The sequence below is a fragment of the Corythoichthys intestinalis genome, chromosome 15 (genome assembly GCF_030265065.1).
Source record: "Corythoichthys intestinalis isolate RoL2023-P3 chromosome 15, ASM3026506v1, whole genome shotgun sequence".
NCBI lineage: Eukaryota > Metazoa > Chordata > Actinopteri > Syngnathiformes > Syngnathidae > Corythoichthys > Corythoichthys intestinalis.
Window position 1 is genome coordinate 10,023,858 of NC_080409.1, and position 13,949 is coordinate 10,037,806.

Consider the following 13,949-nt stretch of genomic DNA (forward strand, 5'->3'; position numbering starts at 1 on the left):
GCCAAGCAAAGCAATTGTAATGCAGGCATTTGACCTTAACGTGTCCTTTGCAGAAAATGCCAGAGGACGTAAACAACTTTGATTCGGACTTTACGAGAGAGGAACCTACCCTCACGCCCATCGACGAACCCCACATCTCTGCCATCAATCAAGATGAGTTTGAAGACTTTTCATACACGTCACCCCAGATGCTGGAGAACTAAAAGGTCACCCGATCTTTGAGACGACTCTCGGTCGTACGGCGTGACTCCGTTACATTCCCCGCAGACATGAGAACGGGGTCAGTCAAATGGCATTTTTGTTTGGACTACAATACAAGCGTGATGGACTTGTACATATACTGTATTTTTTAATTTTATTTTATATGTATGCATTTTCATCTCTGTTGATAGAGCTCGTTTTTCGATTAACATACTAAACTCATTTGCTGTCTTTGACGGTGATAGACGTCGTCGTCGACGAGGGTTCGCGGCGAACATGTTTCAATGACGGTGACGGAAGTAAACATCCAATTCATTTAAACTGGGTGAAATGGATTACACCTGAAGTATGAAACGGTTGATCTGCCTGGGGTCTCAAACTCATTTTGGTTTGCCGGCCACACTCATGGCAATTATATCTCACGCTGGCCAGACCAGTTTATTTTTCGGCAAATAAGTTAACATTAACACTTTATGACGGTCTTATGATGCCACTGTCAAATAAAGTGCAATCAAGTTAATTTACTGGCGTCAACGGTGCTGAAATAGGAGCATTCACAGCCAGTCCTCCTAGTTTTAAGTTAATTGGGCATCTATCGTTGTTACTGAAAGCCAAAGAATTCATTTTGGGTCGCTTCCGTGTCATTTTGGGGTACAGTAACAGTTAGTGAACCCTAGATGCACCAAAATTACCAGGTGCCTGTAAATGCACCAAAACCAACAGTAAGTGAACCCTAAATGCACCCAAATTAACAGGTGCCTGTAAATGCCCCAAAATCAACAGGAAGTAACCCAAAATAAACAGTAATGAATAAATACCCCAAAATCAACAGAAAATGTTCCAAAATTTACAGGGAGTGACTCATAAAAGTACCCTAACATAAAAAGGAAGTGACACAAAGTTAACTCATTGCCTACCATTGACAATGAGAAATGTCCAATTCATTTAGACTGGGAGGAATGGCTGTTAAGAGTTAATTTATTTGGCCAAAAAATGAGATCTAATTGCAATGAATGTTGCCAGCTTGAGTTTGGCACCCCTGGATTAGACGTCTGTTGCCGTCATTTGCACGAATTAATAAACATGGTTCAGAAAATCCATTCTTCAAGGGCTGGTAGCATTTCCCAGAGAGCTGAAAGTGTGGAATTTCTTTCCCATGACACACCACTCTGGAAAATGCCACTCCCGCTAGGTAAATAAAATTAAAATCTTATATTATCTTTTGAGCACTGTACTCAATAAAAATATGAAACCACATGTTGTTGAAGGGAGATTAAGACCGTCACAGTCCCCCCCACCCCCCCTTTCAAACTGATTCAAATTCTATTGTGCGTATTGAGGATGATGCAAGATTTCAATTGGGGTAAAAGCACTGGTGATTCACGGTGACTGACATTGGAACTTTTTAAAATTACAACACTTAGCGGTAGTTGTCTGCTCACCAAGGATTCATACCAGTTGTATTTTGCAACTACAGAATTACTAGGGGTGGGAACCTCTTGGTACCTCACGATACGATACAATTTGCGATAACAATTATTGATACATGGGTCAGGAAATCTACGATATACTACGATACAACTAATAAACAGAAAACTGTTTTTTTTATCATTTCTTTGTTGTGAATTGAAATGAGTTTATCGCTAGTAGACGTCCAATCCTTTTGAAGTGGGACGCATGGCAACTAATGTTCCTTCGGTTAGGTGCAGCTTTGTTATCGTCAACGATGATGATAACGGAAATATTTCGTCAACAATTTTTTCATGACAATGACGTCACGATGACGAGCTAAAAACTAGTGTTGAAATGATACCATTTTTTGGCCCCAATACCTGGCTTTGCAGTATCGGCCGATACCATAAAGACACCACTTCGTTTGAAATTTATATATTATTTCGTCAACAAACAATTTTTTCATGACGATGACATCACGATGACGACCTAAAAACTAGTGTTGCACCGATACCATTTTTTTGGCCCTTATACCGATATCTGGTTGTGCAGTGTCGGCCGATACCATACAGATACCACTTCGTTTGAAATTTAAATAATATTTCGTCAACAATTTTTTCATGACAATGACATCATGTTGACGACCTAAAAACTAGTGTTGCACAGATACCATTTTTTTGGCCCAAGTACCGATAACTGGCTGTGCAGTATCAGCCAATGACATACCAATACCACTTTGTTTGAAATTTAAATAATATTCCGTCAACAAGCAATTTTTTCATGGCAATGACATCACGAATATGACCTAAAAACTAGTGTTGCACCGATACAATTTTTTGGCCCCGATACCTGGCTGTGCAGTATCGGCTGATACCATACCGATACCACTTCATTTGAAATTTCTACACATATGCATATATACATACAAAGTGAATTCAGTAGTTATTTTTATTGCATAGCTGGTATGGGTGACAATAGTTAAATAAACCTTTGGCTCTCAAAGGCCAAAATAGTGCTAAATTCGTGAAATTAAAGCCTGTATAATACCAGCCCAACAGTGAGAAAGTAAAAATACAATGAATGAACTGAAAAAAACTTTTTTTAAACCTAGAGTTTTGGCTCTCAAAGGCCAAACAGTGAATGAACAACTTTCATGAAATTATAAATAATAATTGGCCACAGCATGCTTGTCTCTCTATTAGCTTTTCTCTCTGTGCACCAGCAGCAACATACACTTAGCCACTTAGGTTAGCTTACTTCTACAGCACTTTTGAATAGGCTTGCCACCCATCCTTTGAAATAAGGAATTGTTCCGTATTGAACCAATACAGAATATACATAAAGAGATACATTTCTTTGCATTTTAGGAGTTTGGGGATGCCCTTTTTTTTCGTTGCCTGCCTGTACGGCTTTGAGCGGGAGGGAAGCGTCCCTTATTTCTTTTTTTAACCTGTCCAGCTTTTTTGACACGAAGAATGGAAGTCTACTTTCACATTGAGAGTATGACATACCCCCAATGTGATCATTCAACATACCTCGTTTATTATATCAAAGCAGCGAACAGGAAGGGTTTATGGGGGGTACAGAAAAAAAGAAACAAGAAAAGAAAAAAACAAGAAATACATTGAACGCCTACACTAACTATAAATATGTTGGTGCTATCGTCAGCGTGATGTATTTCTGGTTGACACCATGTGGGGGGCCTGTTGACCAGGGAAAGAAGGGAAGGAGGGTATAAGCTAAGTGATTGAAAGGGGTCGAGTGTACACAAATCAGCTCTGTAATTTTAAAACCAGTAATCGTGATCCCTTGTGTTGGAATTCGCCCCCCCGGCCAAGCCACACGCAGGAGTGTGCCAACCGGGAGGGCGGAAATTCCGTGTGTTCACCTCTTATATTAACCCTTTGTACTGACTCCATGTTCTAAAAGTTTGAATAAGACTCACCGAAAGCAGGTTGACAATTTATTCGTCGACAATGGTCAAAAAACAAGGCAAAAACAGACGACGGAAGAACAATGTTAAATCCAAAACAAGTCTACATAGAAAAGTCTACGAGCAGCAAAATCTGTGTTATCTCAGTGTCCAGTGTTTTTTAATTCCGTGGTGGAGTAGGCCGGGCCGAAGGTGTGGCTGAGTGTTGTTTCGGGACCATCCCTCTGTGGCCAGTTTTGGGCGGTTAGGTTGTCCGTGGATGGGACATGGTTGCCACAGCGACTGACGCTGGTCTTGACGTCCCAAGCGCCAGCTATCAACTTTGTTATCCAGGCTTGCTCTACTTGTTTTAGGACAAAGCGCGCTACTCTTTGTTCTTGTTGTGTCCAGGAGAACTTACTGCGATAGTTGGTGCGTCAATCTTGCTCGTGTCGCACACCTTGGGCTTCTGTGATAAGATGGTGTTGTGTATCTATTCTGATTCTTTTCATTAAACTATGGAGTGCTACTTATTTTTTATTAGGTGTGTTAGAGTAGTACAGTCCTACAGTAAATATGAGAAATTATACTATTCCCTGATTAATTATATTACGTGTGTTAGAGTAATGCAAACAGTTAGACGTTGCTTACGAGAAATGGTACCATTTTTCTTTTCCCCTTCATGAGCCCCGATAAGGTGATTCACTTTACTGTGTTCAAGGGCATGGAGTGAAGTCTGCCTAAACTATAGTTAGATGAATGGGCTAGACTAATGCAAACAATTATATGGTGTGTGCGAAAACGGTACCTATTCCCTTCACTTGTGAGTGTAAGCCCATCCGCAACCGACCCTACGCCGCCCCATCGCCAATCCTGGCACCGGGGCCCCCCCACCCGAGCGCGCTCAATCACATCCAGCCGCGCGTGAGCCCCACTAAACACGCGACAGCCACACAGACGACCGGAGACGCTGCGTCCCTTATTATTATTTCTGAAAGGTGGCAACCCTATTTTGGAAACGGGTCTCAAATTACTGCGGCATTTCTTTCAGTAAAAGACAATAAAAGTGAAGTAGACTTAGTGAACTGACCAGAGATTGTTGCTCCAGTCCAGCCCCCTTCCTCTGGATAGCAGTCCTGTTGTTACAGCCTCAAACTCTTTGTGTTCATTCACATTTTGTCTTTAAATGTTTTATCAGCTTCGAGGTATTGAAACTGGCCGATTTAACTCCACTTCTCCAAACTTTAAGGCCGCAAATCTTGCATGCAGTTATTGTACTCTACCGATGACATTTTACTCTGGCAGTTTGTTTTTCCTACATTTGAAAAAGCTGACCCGGCATTGGTTAAGAGCAGCTATTGGCCCGCTCTCATTGGTCTGGAGCAGGCCAATAGCGATAGCTGCTTGGCATGCAAAGTGATCACGTGTCATCACACAACACAGAGATCTTTTCTAAAATGTGTCTTCGGAGACTAAAACATAACAAGATGGATGCCAGTTGTCATCTGACGAGACGACAAAATTCACCAGTTTCCGTCATAAGTTCACAATGAGTAATATTTTCTTACTGTATGTGTAGTTAGCACGCATTTTAGCAGTGTTTGGTCATGTCACTCATGTGACGTGCAGCGCATCCCCCCGACCCACACAAGGCGTGTGCCTATTCCAGGCTCCTTTTGTGAAACACGTGTCAGGTGCTGCTTGATAAATTTTACTTTCTCATCTTGGCTATGGCATGTTGCTTTAGCCTTTAAAGGTCTGTGTTGAGTGACCATCACACACTAAACTAACTTGTAACAATAGACTTCATAACCTATTGACATGACATGGGAAACGGGGCCGATCTGTAGAGGGCCTATTTTCAAAAACTTCAAATTCAAATATTTTCAAAACCAAAGTTGCTACCGACCTAAAACCAAAACAGGCACCTACTTTAGCCATATATGAGTCTCCATGAACAGTGGCATCAAAAAAAAAAATTTCAAAGTTGTTCCATTATAAAATACCAATTAATTATTTTCTATATAACACAAAACGGCTATAAAAGTCTCAGATTTTACACTAGATGCACAAAAATCACTAAATGCAGAGATAATCACCTATATTTTCAGTATCAATAGCTATATTTAACAGATAGGTTTTTGCCCAAAATACCAACTTATTTTTGTTTTATTTGCTGCATATTTTCAACAGCTAATAAATTACTCAATTTTCACAGAAACTTAATACTTGAAGAAAGCATGCAGAATCAGTTAAATATATAAATAGATTACTAATAAATTCTATATACAATCACAACTTTTTATAGAATAGAATAGCCCTTTTTTTATTTTGCATTTATGTTACGTAAATATGGCGAATGTGCGGCTCCTCTTTAAGTTCACTGTGGCGCCACCTTACTACAACAAAGCACTTTTTACATTGAAATTCTTGTGAATAAATGCTTAAATCTCTGAATTATTCATAGATATGGACGTAAAACAGTCTCGATTCTTGGTTAAAAGCAAAAGAAACCGTGCAGGTAGTATTTATAAAATAATATATATGTATTATTATGTGCTCATCTGTCTGTGTTCATTCAAAATTGTTAGAAACCTTTATTTATTTTCTGACTAAAACTGTTGAATTTTACAGACAAAAACATATAAGTAATAGGTTAACAATGAGTAATTGTCAACTAAAACTAGACAAAATTTCTATGAGATTTCGTTGAGTAAAACTAGACGAAGACAAAAACATTTTAGAAATGACTAAAATATGACTAATAAGTATTTTCGTACAAAAGACTAATACAAAAATTAAAAGGGCTGCCAAAAACAACACTGATGTGTTATGATCACTTAGCACAGACCTTTAAAGGCTAAAGCAACATTTCATTTTCTCTCTTACCAAGATAAGAACACAAATTTACCATGTGTTTCAAAACAAGCAAGCTTGGAAAAGAGACTGCACAGGTGATCTGGGCATGGGAGGGCGCAGCACGTCACGACTGACACAACCAGACACTGCGACGATGTAGGCTAATTACACATAAAAATGTCACATATTGTAAACATGTGGAAGAAACTATGGCGCATTTTCATCTCATTTTCATGTCGTCATACGAAAACTGGCATTTGTCTCGTTATGTTTTAGTTTCCCAAGACACGTTTTTAGCTTGTTATTGTCTTGTGAATGTCATGAAAAAAATTGTTCATTGACGAAATATTTCGGTTATCGTCATCATTGACGAAAACAACACTGATGTACAGTATTTTGTGTTGTATTACAGTTGCAGCTCCTAACACTTTCTTGGTTTTCATCCTGAAGCAGAAAAAAAAAAAAAAAAAAAAAAAAAGATCTGGCACCCAGTCAAAGTCGTGGAGCACACTGTAGGCTCTTATTCCAAACCTGTAAATCAGACAATTCTGAAGCAATACTTCTGTCAGAACGAGGTTAAACATTTCTGCGCATTCCGAGCCAAAAGCAAAACGCTAAACATCTGCTGAGTTTAGTGGGAACGGCTGAAAAATAAACAGGAAACCGTACTGCGTCATTGTCGTCCCGATTGAAGAATACAAGTAGACGAGAGAGGTGAATGATCTTTTTGTGTGGCGCTTGAAAGCAGAAGCTGTCAATACAAAAACAATCTTTTAAACAAGAAAGAAAGGAGGTCTTTCTTGTTCAGTGGTGGACAAAACAACCTGGATTGCCTGCCCTTTAAAAGCATAACTGTACTTCCTGTTTGGTTGAAGGAAGAAGCCTGCATCTGTTTATCTCTTTGGCCCCCTACTATGTGGTCATTGTGTGGCTTTGTCCAAATATTTTACCAGCTTTTTGCCAGTGGAGTGAAATTGTGAACACATGAGCACATTTAATAGAATAGAAAGCATGCTATGTATGCTAAATATCTGAACCTTTTGGAATGTCTGACATTTCTGCATAAAATCACCATCAAATGTGATCTGATCTTTGTCAAAATCACACAGATGTAAAAACAGTGTCTGCTTTAACTAAAACCACCCAAACATTTATAGGTTTTTATATTTTAATGAGGATAGTGTGCAAACAATGGCGGGGGGTAAGTAAGTGAAACCTCTGCCCAAGGAGACTTAAAGAGCAATTGAAACCAATTTTTATCAAACATTTTAAGTCCGGTGTGTGCCCAATCACTGATGAGTGGTTTAAAGCTTCCCTGCCCACTATAAAACACACACCTGGTAAGAATTGTCTTGATGAGAAGCATTGTCTGATGTGCATGATGGCTCAATCAAAAGAGCTGTCTGGAGACCTGCGATCAAGGATTGTTGATTTGTATAAAGCTGGGAAAGGATTCAAAACCATCTCTAAAAGTCTGGATGTTCATCAGTCGACAGTCAGACAACTTGTCTACAAATGGAGAGAGTTTGGCACTGTCGCTTCTCTCCCAAAAAGTGGCCATCCACCAAATATGACGCCAAGAGTTCAGCGCAAAAAAAAAAAAAATCAGAGTGTCTGCTAAAGACTTACAGAAATCACAGGAACAGTCCAATATCTCTGTGCACACATCAACTATATGTAAAACTATGGCCAAGAATGGTGTTCATGGGAGAACTCCATGGAGGACAGCCACTGCTGTCTAAAAAAAAAAAAACATTGTTGCCTGTTTAATGTTTGCAAAAAGGCCCTCAGACACTCCACACAAGTTTTGGCAAAATATTTTGTGGACTACCGAAACCAAAGTTGAATTGTTTGGGAGTAACACACAATGTCATGTGTGGAGGAAAAATGGAACAGCTCACCAACATCAACACCTCATCGCCACCGTGAAGCATGGTGGAGAGAGCATCAGGATTTGGGGCTGTTTTGCTGCCTCAGGGCCTGGACAACTTGCAATCATTAATAGAAGAATGAATTCAAAAGTACATCAGGATGTTTTGCAGGAAGACCTGAGGCCGTCTGTCAGACAGGTGAAGCTATTAATAGGATGGATGCTGCATCATGACAAGGATCCAAAAGACATAAGTAAATCAACTTCAGAATGGTTTCAGAAGAACAAAATACACATTCTGGAGTGGCCAAGTCAAAGTCCAGACTTGAACCCCATTGAGATGCTGTGGCATGACCTAAAGACAGCGATTCACACCAGGCATCCCAGGAAACTGACTGAACTACAGCAGTTTTGTAGAGAAGAATGGGTCAAGATTAGTCTTGATCGATGTGCCAGATTGATCTGCAGCTACAGGAAGCGTCTGGTTAAAGTGATTGCTGCCAAAGGGGGCGCCACAAAATATTAAATGTAATGGTTCACTGACTTATTTTTTCCCCCTTTCGTCATTGTTTGCATACTGTCCTAATTAAAATATGAAAACCTATAAATGTTTGGGTGGTTTTACTTAAAGCAGATACTTTTTTCATCTGTGTGATTTTGACAAAGATCAGATCACATTTGATGGCGATTTTATGCAGAAATGTGAAAAATTCCAAAAGGTTCAGATACTTTTTCATACCATTGTTTACGCAGGGGTCGACAAAGACCACTCAAGAAAGCGAAATCCAATATGAAAGAGAAAGTTTCAGCCCCAGTCGCGACACCACTAGAATTGGCTCAGCTATGATTTCACAAAAAACGAGGTTTACTGTGAGGTGTGCAAATCAATTCCCACATATACAGACAAGCAGTGTTGTCAGTAACGCGTTACTGCAATCTAATTACTTTCTTTCAGTAACGAGCAATCTAACACGTTTATTTTTCCAAACCAGTTTTATTTGGGGTTTAATGGCCAAAATGAGACACGTTGAGGAAGCGTGACGAGCATGAACCCGTCTGGCTGTTGGCGCGACCCATTATGGTTGTTTTCGAGCATGTTTGGATTAAAGTACAGCGATGAACCTACCGGCGTGCTGGGCACACGAGATACCCTATAGGCTGGCAAAATCACACGGACACACGAGGTGAAATCTCCTTGGCCGGCGAAACATAAGTTTTGGTCTTTTTTAAACCAAAATGTGACACTCTTGTCATTTATTACTGCAATGCACAGATACAGTAAACTGTGAATATACATGTGATTTTTGGGTCATTTCTGATTGATTTTGGTGCATTTGGGTAATTTGGGGGATTAGTTACTGTTGATTTTGGGGTATTTCTGGTTCACTTGCTGTTTATTTTGCATTACCTTCTGTTGATTTTGAATCACTTCCTATTGATTTTGGGGTATATACGGGTCCCTGTTAATCTTGGTGCCTTCAGGGGTCATTTACTGTTGATTTTAGGGTATTTGTGGGTCACTTTGTTTATTTTGTGTTGCGTCCTGTTGATTTTGGGGCACTTGCTGTTAATTATGGGGCATATACGGGCCCCTGTATTTTTGTGCATTTGGGGTCATTTACTGTTGATTTATGGGCATTTACAGCTCACTTCCATTAATTTTGTTGCATTTAGGGTTAGGGTCATTTACTGTTTGGGGGACATTTCTGGGTCAATTACTTTTTATTTTGGGTTACTTACTGTTTATTTTGGTGCATTTGTGGGTTCCTTGTAAATATTTTTGTGAATTTTGGGGTCACTTTGTGTTTCGTAGGCATTTCTGCATCTATTATTGTTTAAATGGGGTTACTCCCTGTTGATTTTGGTTAATTTGTGGGTCACTTCTGATTAATTGTGGTGGATTTCGGGGTCACTTATTGTTGATTGTGGGGCATTTCTTGGTCAGTTAATGTTTTTTTCTTCGAGCAAAGTCCATGTTAAATCATTTTGTGCCATTGACGGTGCTCGACGTCCAAATCCATCATCAAATGTAACTGGGGACACGAAAGCGAGCCAAGTGCAGTAGTGCACACACTCGATCACACAAATCAACTGTTTTACGGCGGCGATGTCAAAATAAAAGCATGTTATTTTCTATGTACTGTATGAATGAGCCTGCTTTAGAGGCAGAACAACCCAGTGGGGCGGATTGGACAAACAACATTTGACACCGCTGCTCTACAGCATACTGATATTCAGGACATTGTGTTGCATCCATGATGGTAAACTGAAAGAATGAAACAAGATTAAATGACCTTAAGTTTTGTTTTGCCATTCATTCAGTCCACTTTGGCAGTTTTCCTTAGGTAATGTAGAAATGGGAGTTGTAATTTCATTACCGAGACTAACTAATGGCTGCCAGCAGTGTCTGTCTGTGCTGCCTGATTGAATCAGGACGGTCCCACATGCATTACCCCAAAAAAGCAGACAGCGGAGGGAAAACACTTTGCAATCATCATTTTGCTGTTTTTGTAGTTCTTGCATCAATAGTAAACTCGTGGGAGAAAAGGTCACATTCAGCAAATTCTAAAAATGATTTAATGGGAATGAGATGGCAGCTGAAGCTCTATCGAACCATGAAATTGGCAGAGGAGTCCATTTTTGGGGAGAGTAGCAATAACGAGGTTTACAAGAAAGCTTAGTTCCAATATATAGTTGCAACCAATATAAAATGAACTAAATGCATGAACTCATTGGCTGTCGTTGACGGTAGTAGATGTCCAATTCATTTGGACTTTAAGGGCTAGCAGCTAACCCGGCAGGCCAGATTGATTGTTCCATATATCCTCAACAAAGTATTTCACATATCAATCGAGGAAAAGATCCAATCGAGACATGTTTCATGAGAGGAACCTTAAAAAAACACACACGGCTGCTGATTGGACGATGGCTCTTTTCGTCACACTTCTCGTCAAATGAACATTCCGCCGCAAGTATTCAAGCAGATAATTGCTTCAAGGTTACGTCTGCAGCTTCCACCTCTTTCCCTTGATTGGCTCGCCATCAGAAGGTGACCAATCCACTTGAAGCCACAGTATGGCGTATTGGTTCGCAAAAACAAATTCCCGTCAAGAAAAGCTTTTCGTGACGTTCTTTGCTTTTCTTTTAATGAGGAAATGAAATGTATTTCTAACAAAACTTTAGAAATTAACCAATCTACAAGAAGCGCTTTGCTCTAGGGGTGTGACAAAATATCGAAATGGTCAAATATCGTGATGCTTTGTATCACAAAAGGTTATTGATATAACGTTTTCAAAAGGTGTGTCTGTTAAAATTTAAAAAATAAATAAATAAAAAGGACCAACAGGTTGCTACCAGAATCTTCAACTAAACAGTGTCTGTGTTAACTTGATGGCCACCATACACCATTGACGCTGTAGGTACACAATCCGCTCGGGTTGCACAAACTACTCGGGGGCCTGTGCTTGACAGTGACGTTCCGTTATTCTCACTATATGATTGGCAGAATAGTAAAATGCCTGTGCTAGTTGTTCTTGAGAGTCCTAGTAATGCGTTGGCTTAAAAGTGCCCGTTTAAAAATGCATATGTAAAGCAATTGATGATATCACAGACACAGATTATTCTTAACAACTGAATGTGAAAGTTTAATAAAAGAGCAAACATGTTCAAATGAATTGGATGTCTACTCACGATAAACTCAATTCAATTTACACCAAAATAATGAAAACTGCTTGTTTTTCTGTTTATTAATTGTAAACTATCGTAGAATGATTTCCTGACTCACGTATCAATAATTGTTATATTGCCAAATTGTGAGATCATCGTTATCGTGAGCCTTGTATCGCGTATTGTGTATATTCTGTAAAATAAATTGTTGGAATGGAAAGATAAGACACAAGATGAATACATACATTCAACATACGGTATATAAGGACTGTAGTGGGCATTTCACTCTGTCATTTAAATCTGTCAGTGCTGTCCTCACTCCGAAGCGTCTACTTTTTCCAAAGCTAGACAGCTAGTGAACGACGCCTTAATAATCAGACTTCTTCCTTTTTCATCTGATTTATTAATAAAATGGCCTCAAACCATTGTCCTCTTTAGACCGTCGTAAAACTACAAAAAAATGTACACAAGCATTGCATTAGCAACAACGTTAGCTTAGACGCTATACAGGTTCACTAAACCAGTACTTCTCAAATGGTGGGGCGCGCCCCCCCAGGGGGGCGCAGAGCGATGCCAGGGGGGGCGCGAGTGACCTCGGGGAACATGCTTTTATTTTTTTTATTTTTTTTGCCGTACTAGAATAAAGTGTACTTGCACATCCACTCCGTGGGTGGCAGTGGCGCTCTCATTTTCAAAGTGCGTGCAGTATTTTTGAAGTAAGCAAGAGCACACGGAAGAGACTCATGCAGAGCTGGACTCACGCAGCGACCCACTGTCTTCTTCGGTTCTCACGTGTCCGGCCGAGAAGTGCCGTTTTCGGCTTGGGATCGTCACGACCACCGCCCTCACCTACGGTTCTACCTCGGCCGCCGAGAATGCGCTTTTTTCGGGCCGTTTGCCTTTGACTTTTAATATAGTGGGAAATGAGGAAAGACCACTGTTTACTGAGTCTAAAAATGATTATAGCGGAGAAGCCAAATCAGTTAAGACGCCACTTAAAGACATTCGACCTCAATCTCATTGATAAGCCGCTTGATTGTTTTTCAGCGAAAATGTGCCGAATATTGCCAATTGTCACAATCGTCCCGCTTTGTCAGTGTTATATCAGTAAACCAGTGAGCACTGTGGTGAATCAGCGAAAATAAAAACTTTCCTTCTGTCCAAAGACTTTTTTTCCCCCCTTCTATTCAGTTTTGTTTTTCGGTCAAATGTTTTGGCACGTTGTCCTGAAGAGTAAATGTTTCTAATCAATTTGAATTTGTTATTATTTACTGATTTTATTACATTTTATTTTTCAGTATCAAATGGTCAAAAATGTACCTTGAATGTATTTTTACAGTTTGGATGTGACTTTTTTTTTTTTTTTTTTTTTTTTTTTAACTTCAGGCAAATTGATGCACGTTAAGTCTTTTCTGTTACAAGCAACACAATGTTAAAAAAGTTATACTTTATTATAAGTTGATCTATGTTACTTTTTTTCTTTAATAGAAAAAAAAGGACACAATGTTAGGCTGAGGCGTACTTATAATAGTAATATAGACGAATGATACTATTTACAGTGGTGGCAGAGAGTTGGGGGGGGCGCGAAACATTTACGTCTTCCTTGGGGGGGCGTAACAGAAAATAATTGAGAAGCACTGCACTAAACATAAACAAAAAGCGTCTCATACAAAAAATATAACATTTCGCTTACTAACATAATATGTACATTCTTTACAACAACCATACTTACGGACAAATCTTGTCCAAGGATCATATAAGCACAACATTACAACGTAGGCGTCAGCCCGAGACGTCGTACAGCCATATTGAACTGGCAAGAAGACAATAAACCATGTCGCAAAGCGACCACAAGAGTTCGCTGTTAGACAGTACAAAAAGCCTTGCTGTAAAACTTACCAAAAGGCAGAATACTGTCTGAGCGGGACATGTGCGTTAATTGCGTCAAATATTTTAACGTGATTAATTTAAAAAATTAATTACCGCGCG

The 13,949-nt window shown here is 39.6% G+C and overlaps 1 protein-coding gene across 1 annotated transcript in view; it reads left to right on the forward strand.

The window, feature by feature from the left end:
• The window catches only part of prkcha (protein kinase C, eta, a), a 95,343-nt gene extending 82,038 nt beyond the window's left edge, over nucleotides 1-13,305 (forward strand). The window contains exon 14 of the mRNA XM_057859572.1: nucleotides 54-13,305. Within this exon, the coding sequence (XP_057715555.1) occupies nucleotides 54-203 (150 nt within the window). The 3' untranslated portion in view covers nucleotides 204-13,305. The remainder of the gene's footprint in view (nucleotides 1-53) is intronic.
• Nucleotides 13,306-13,949: the final 644 nt, after the last annotated feature.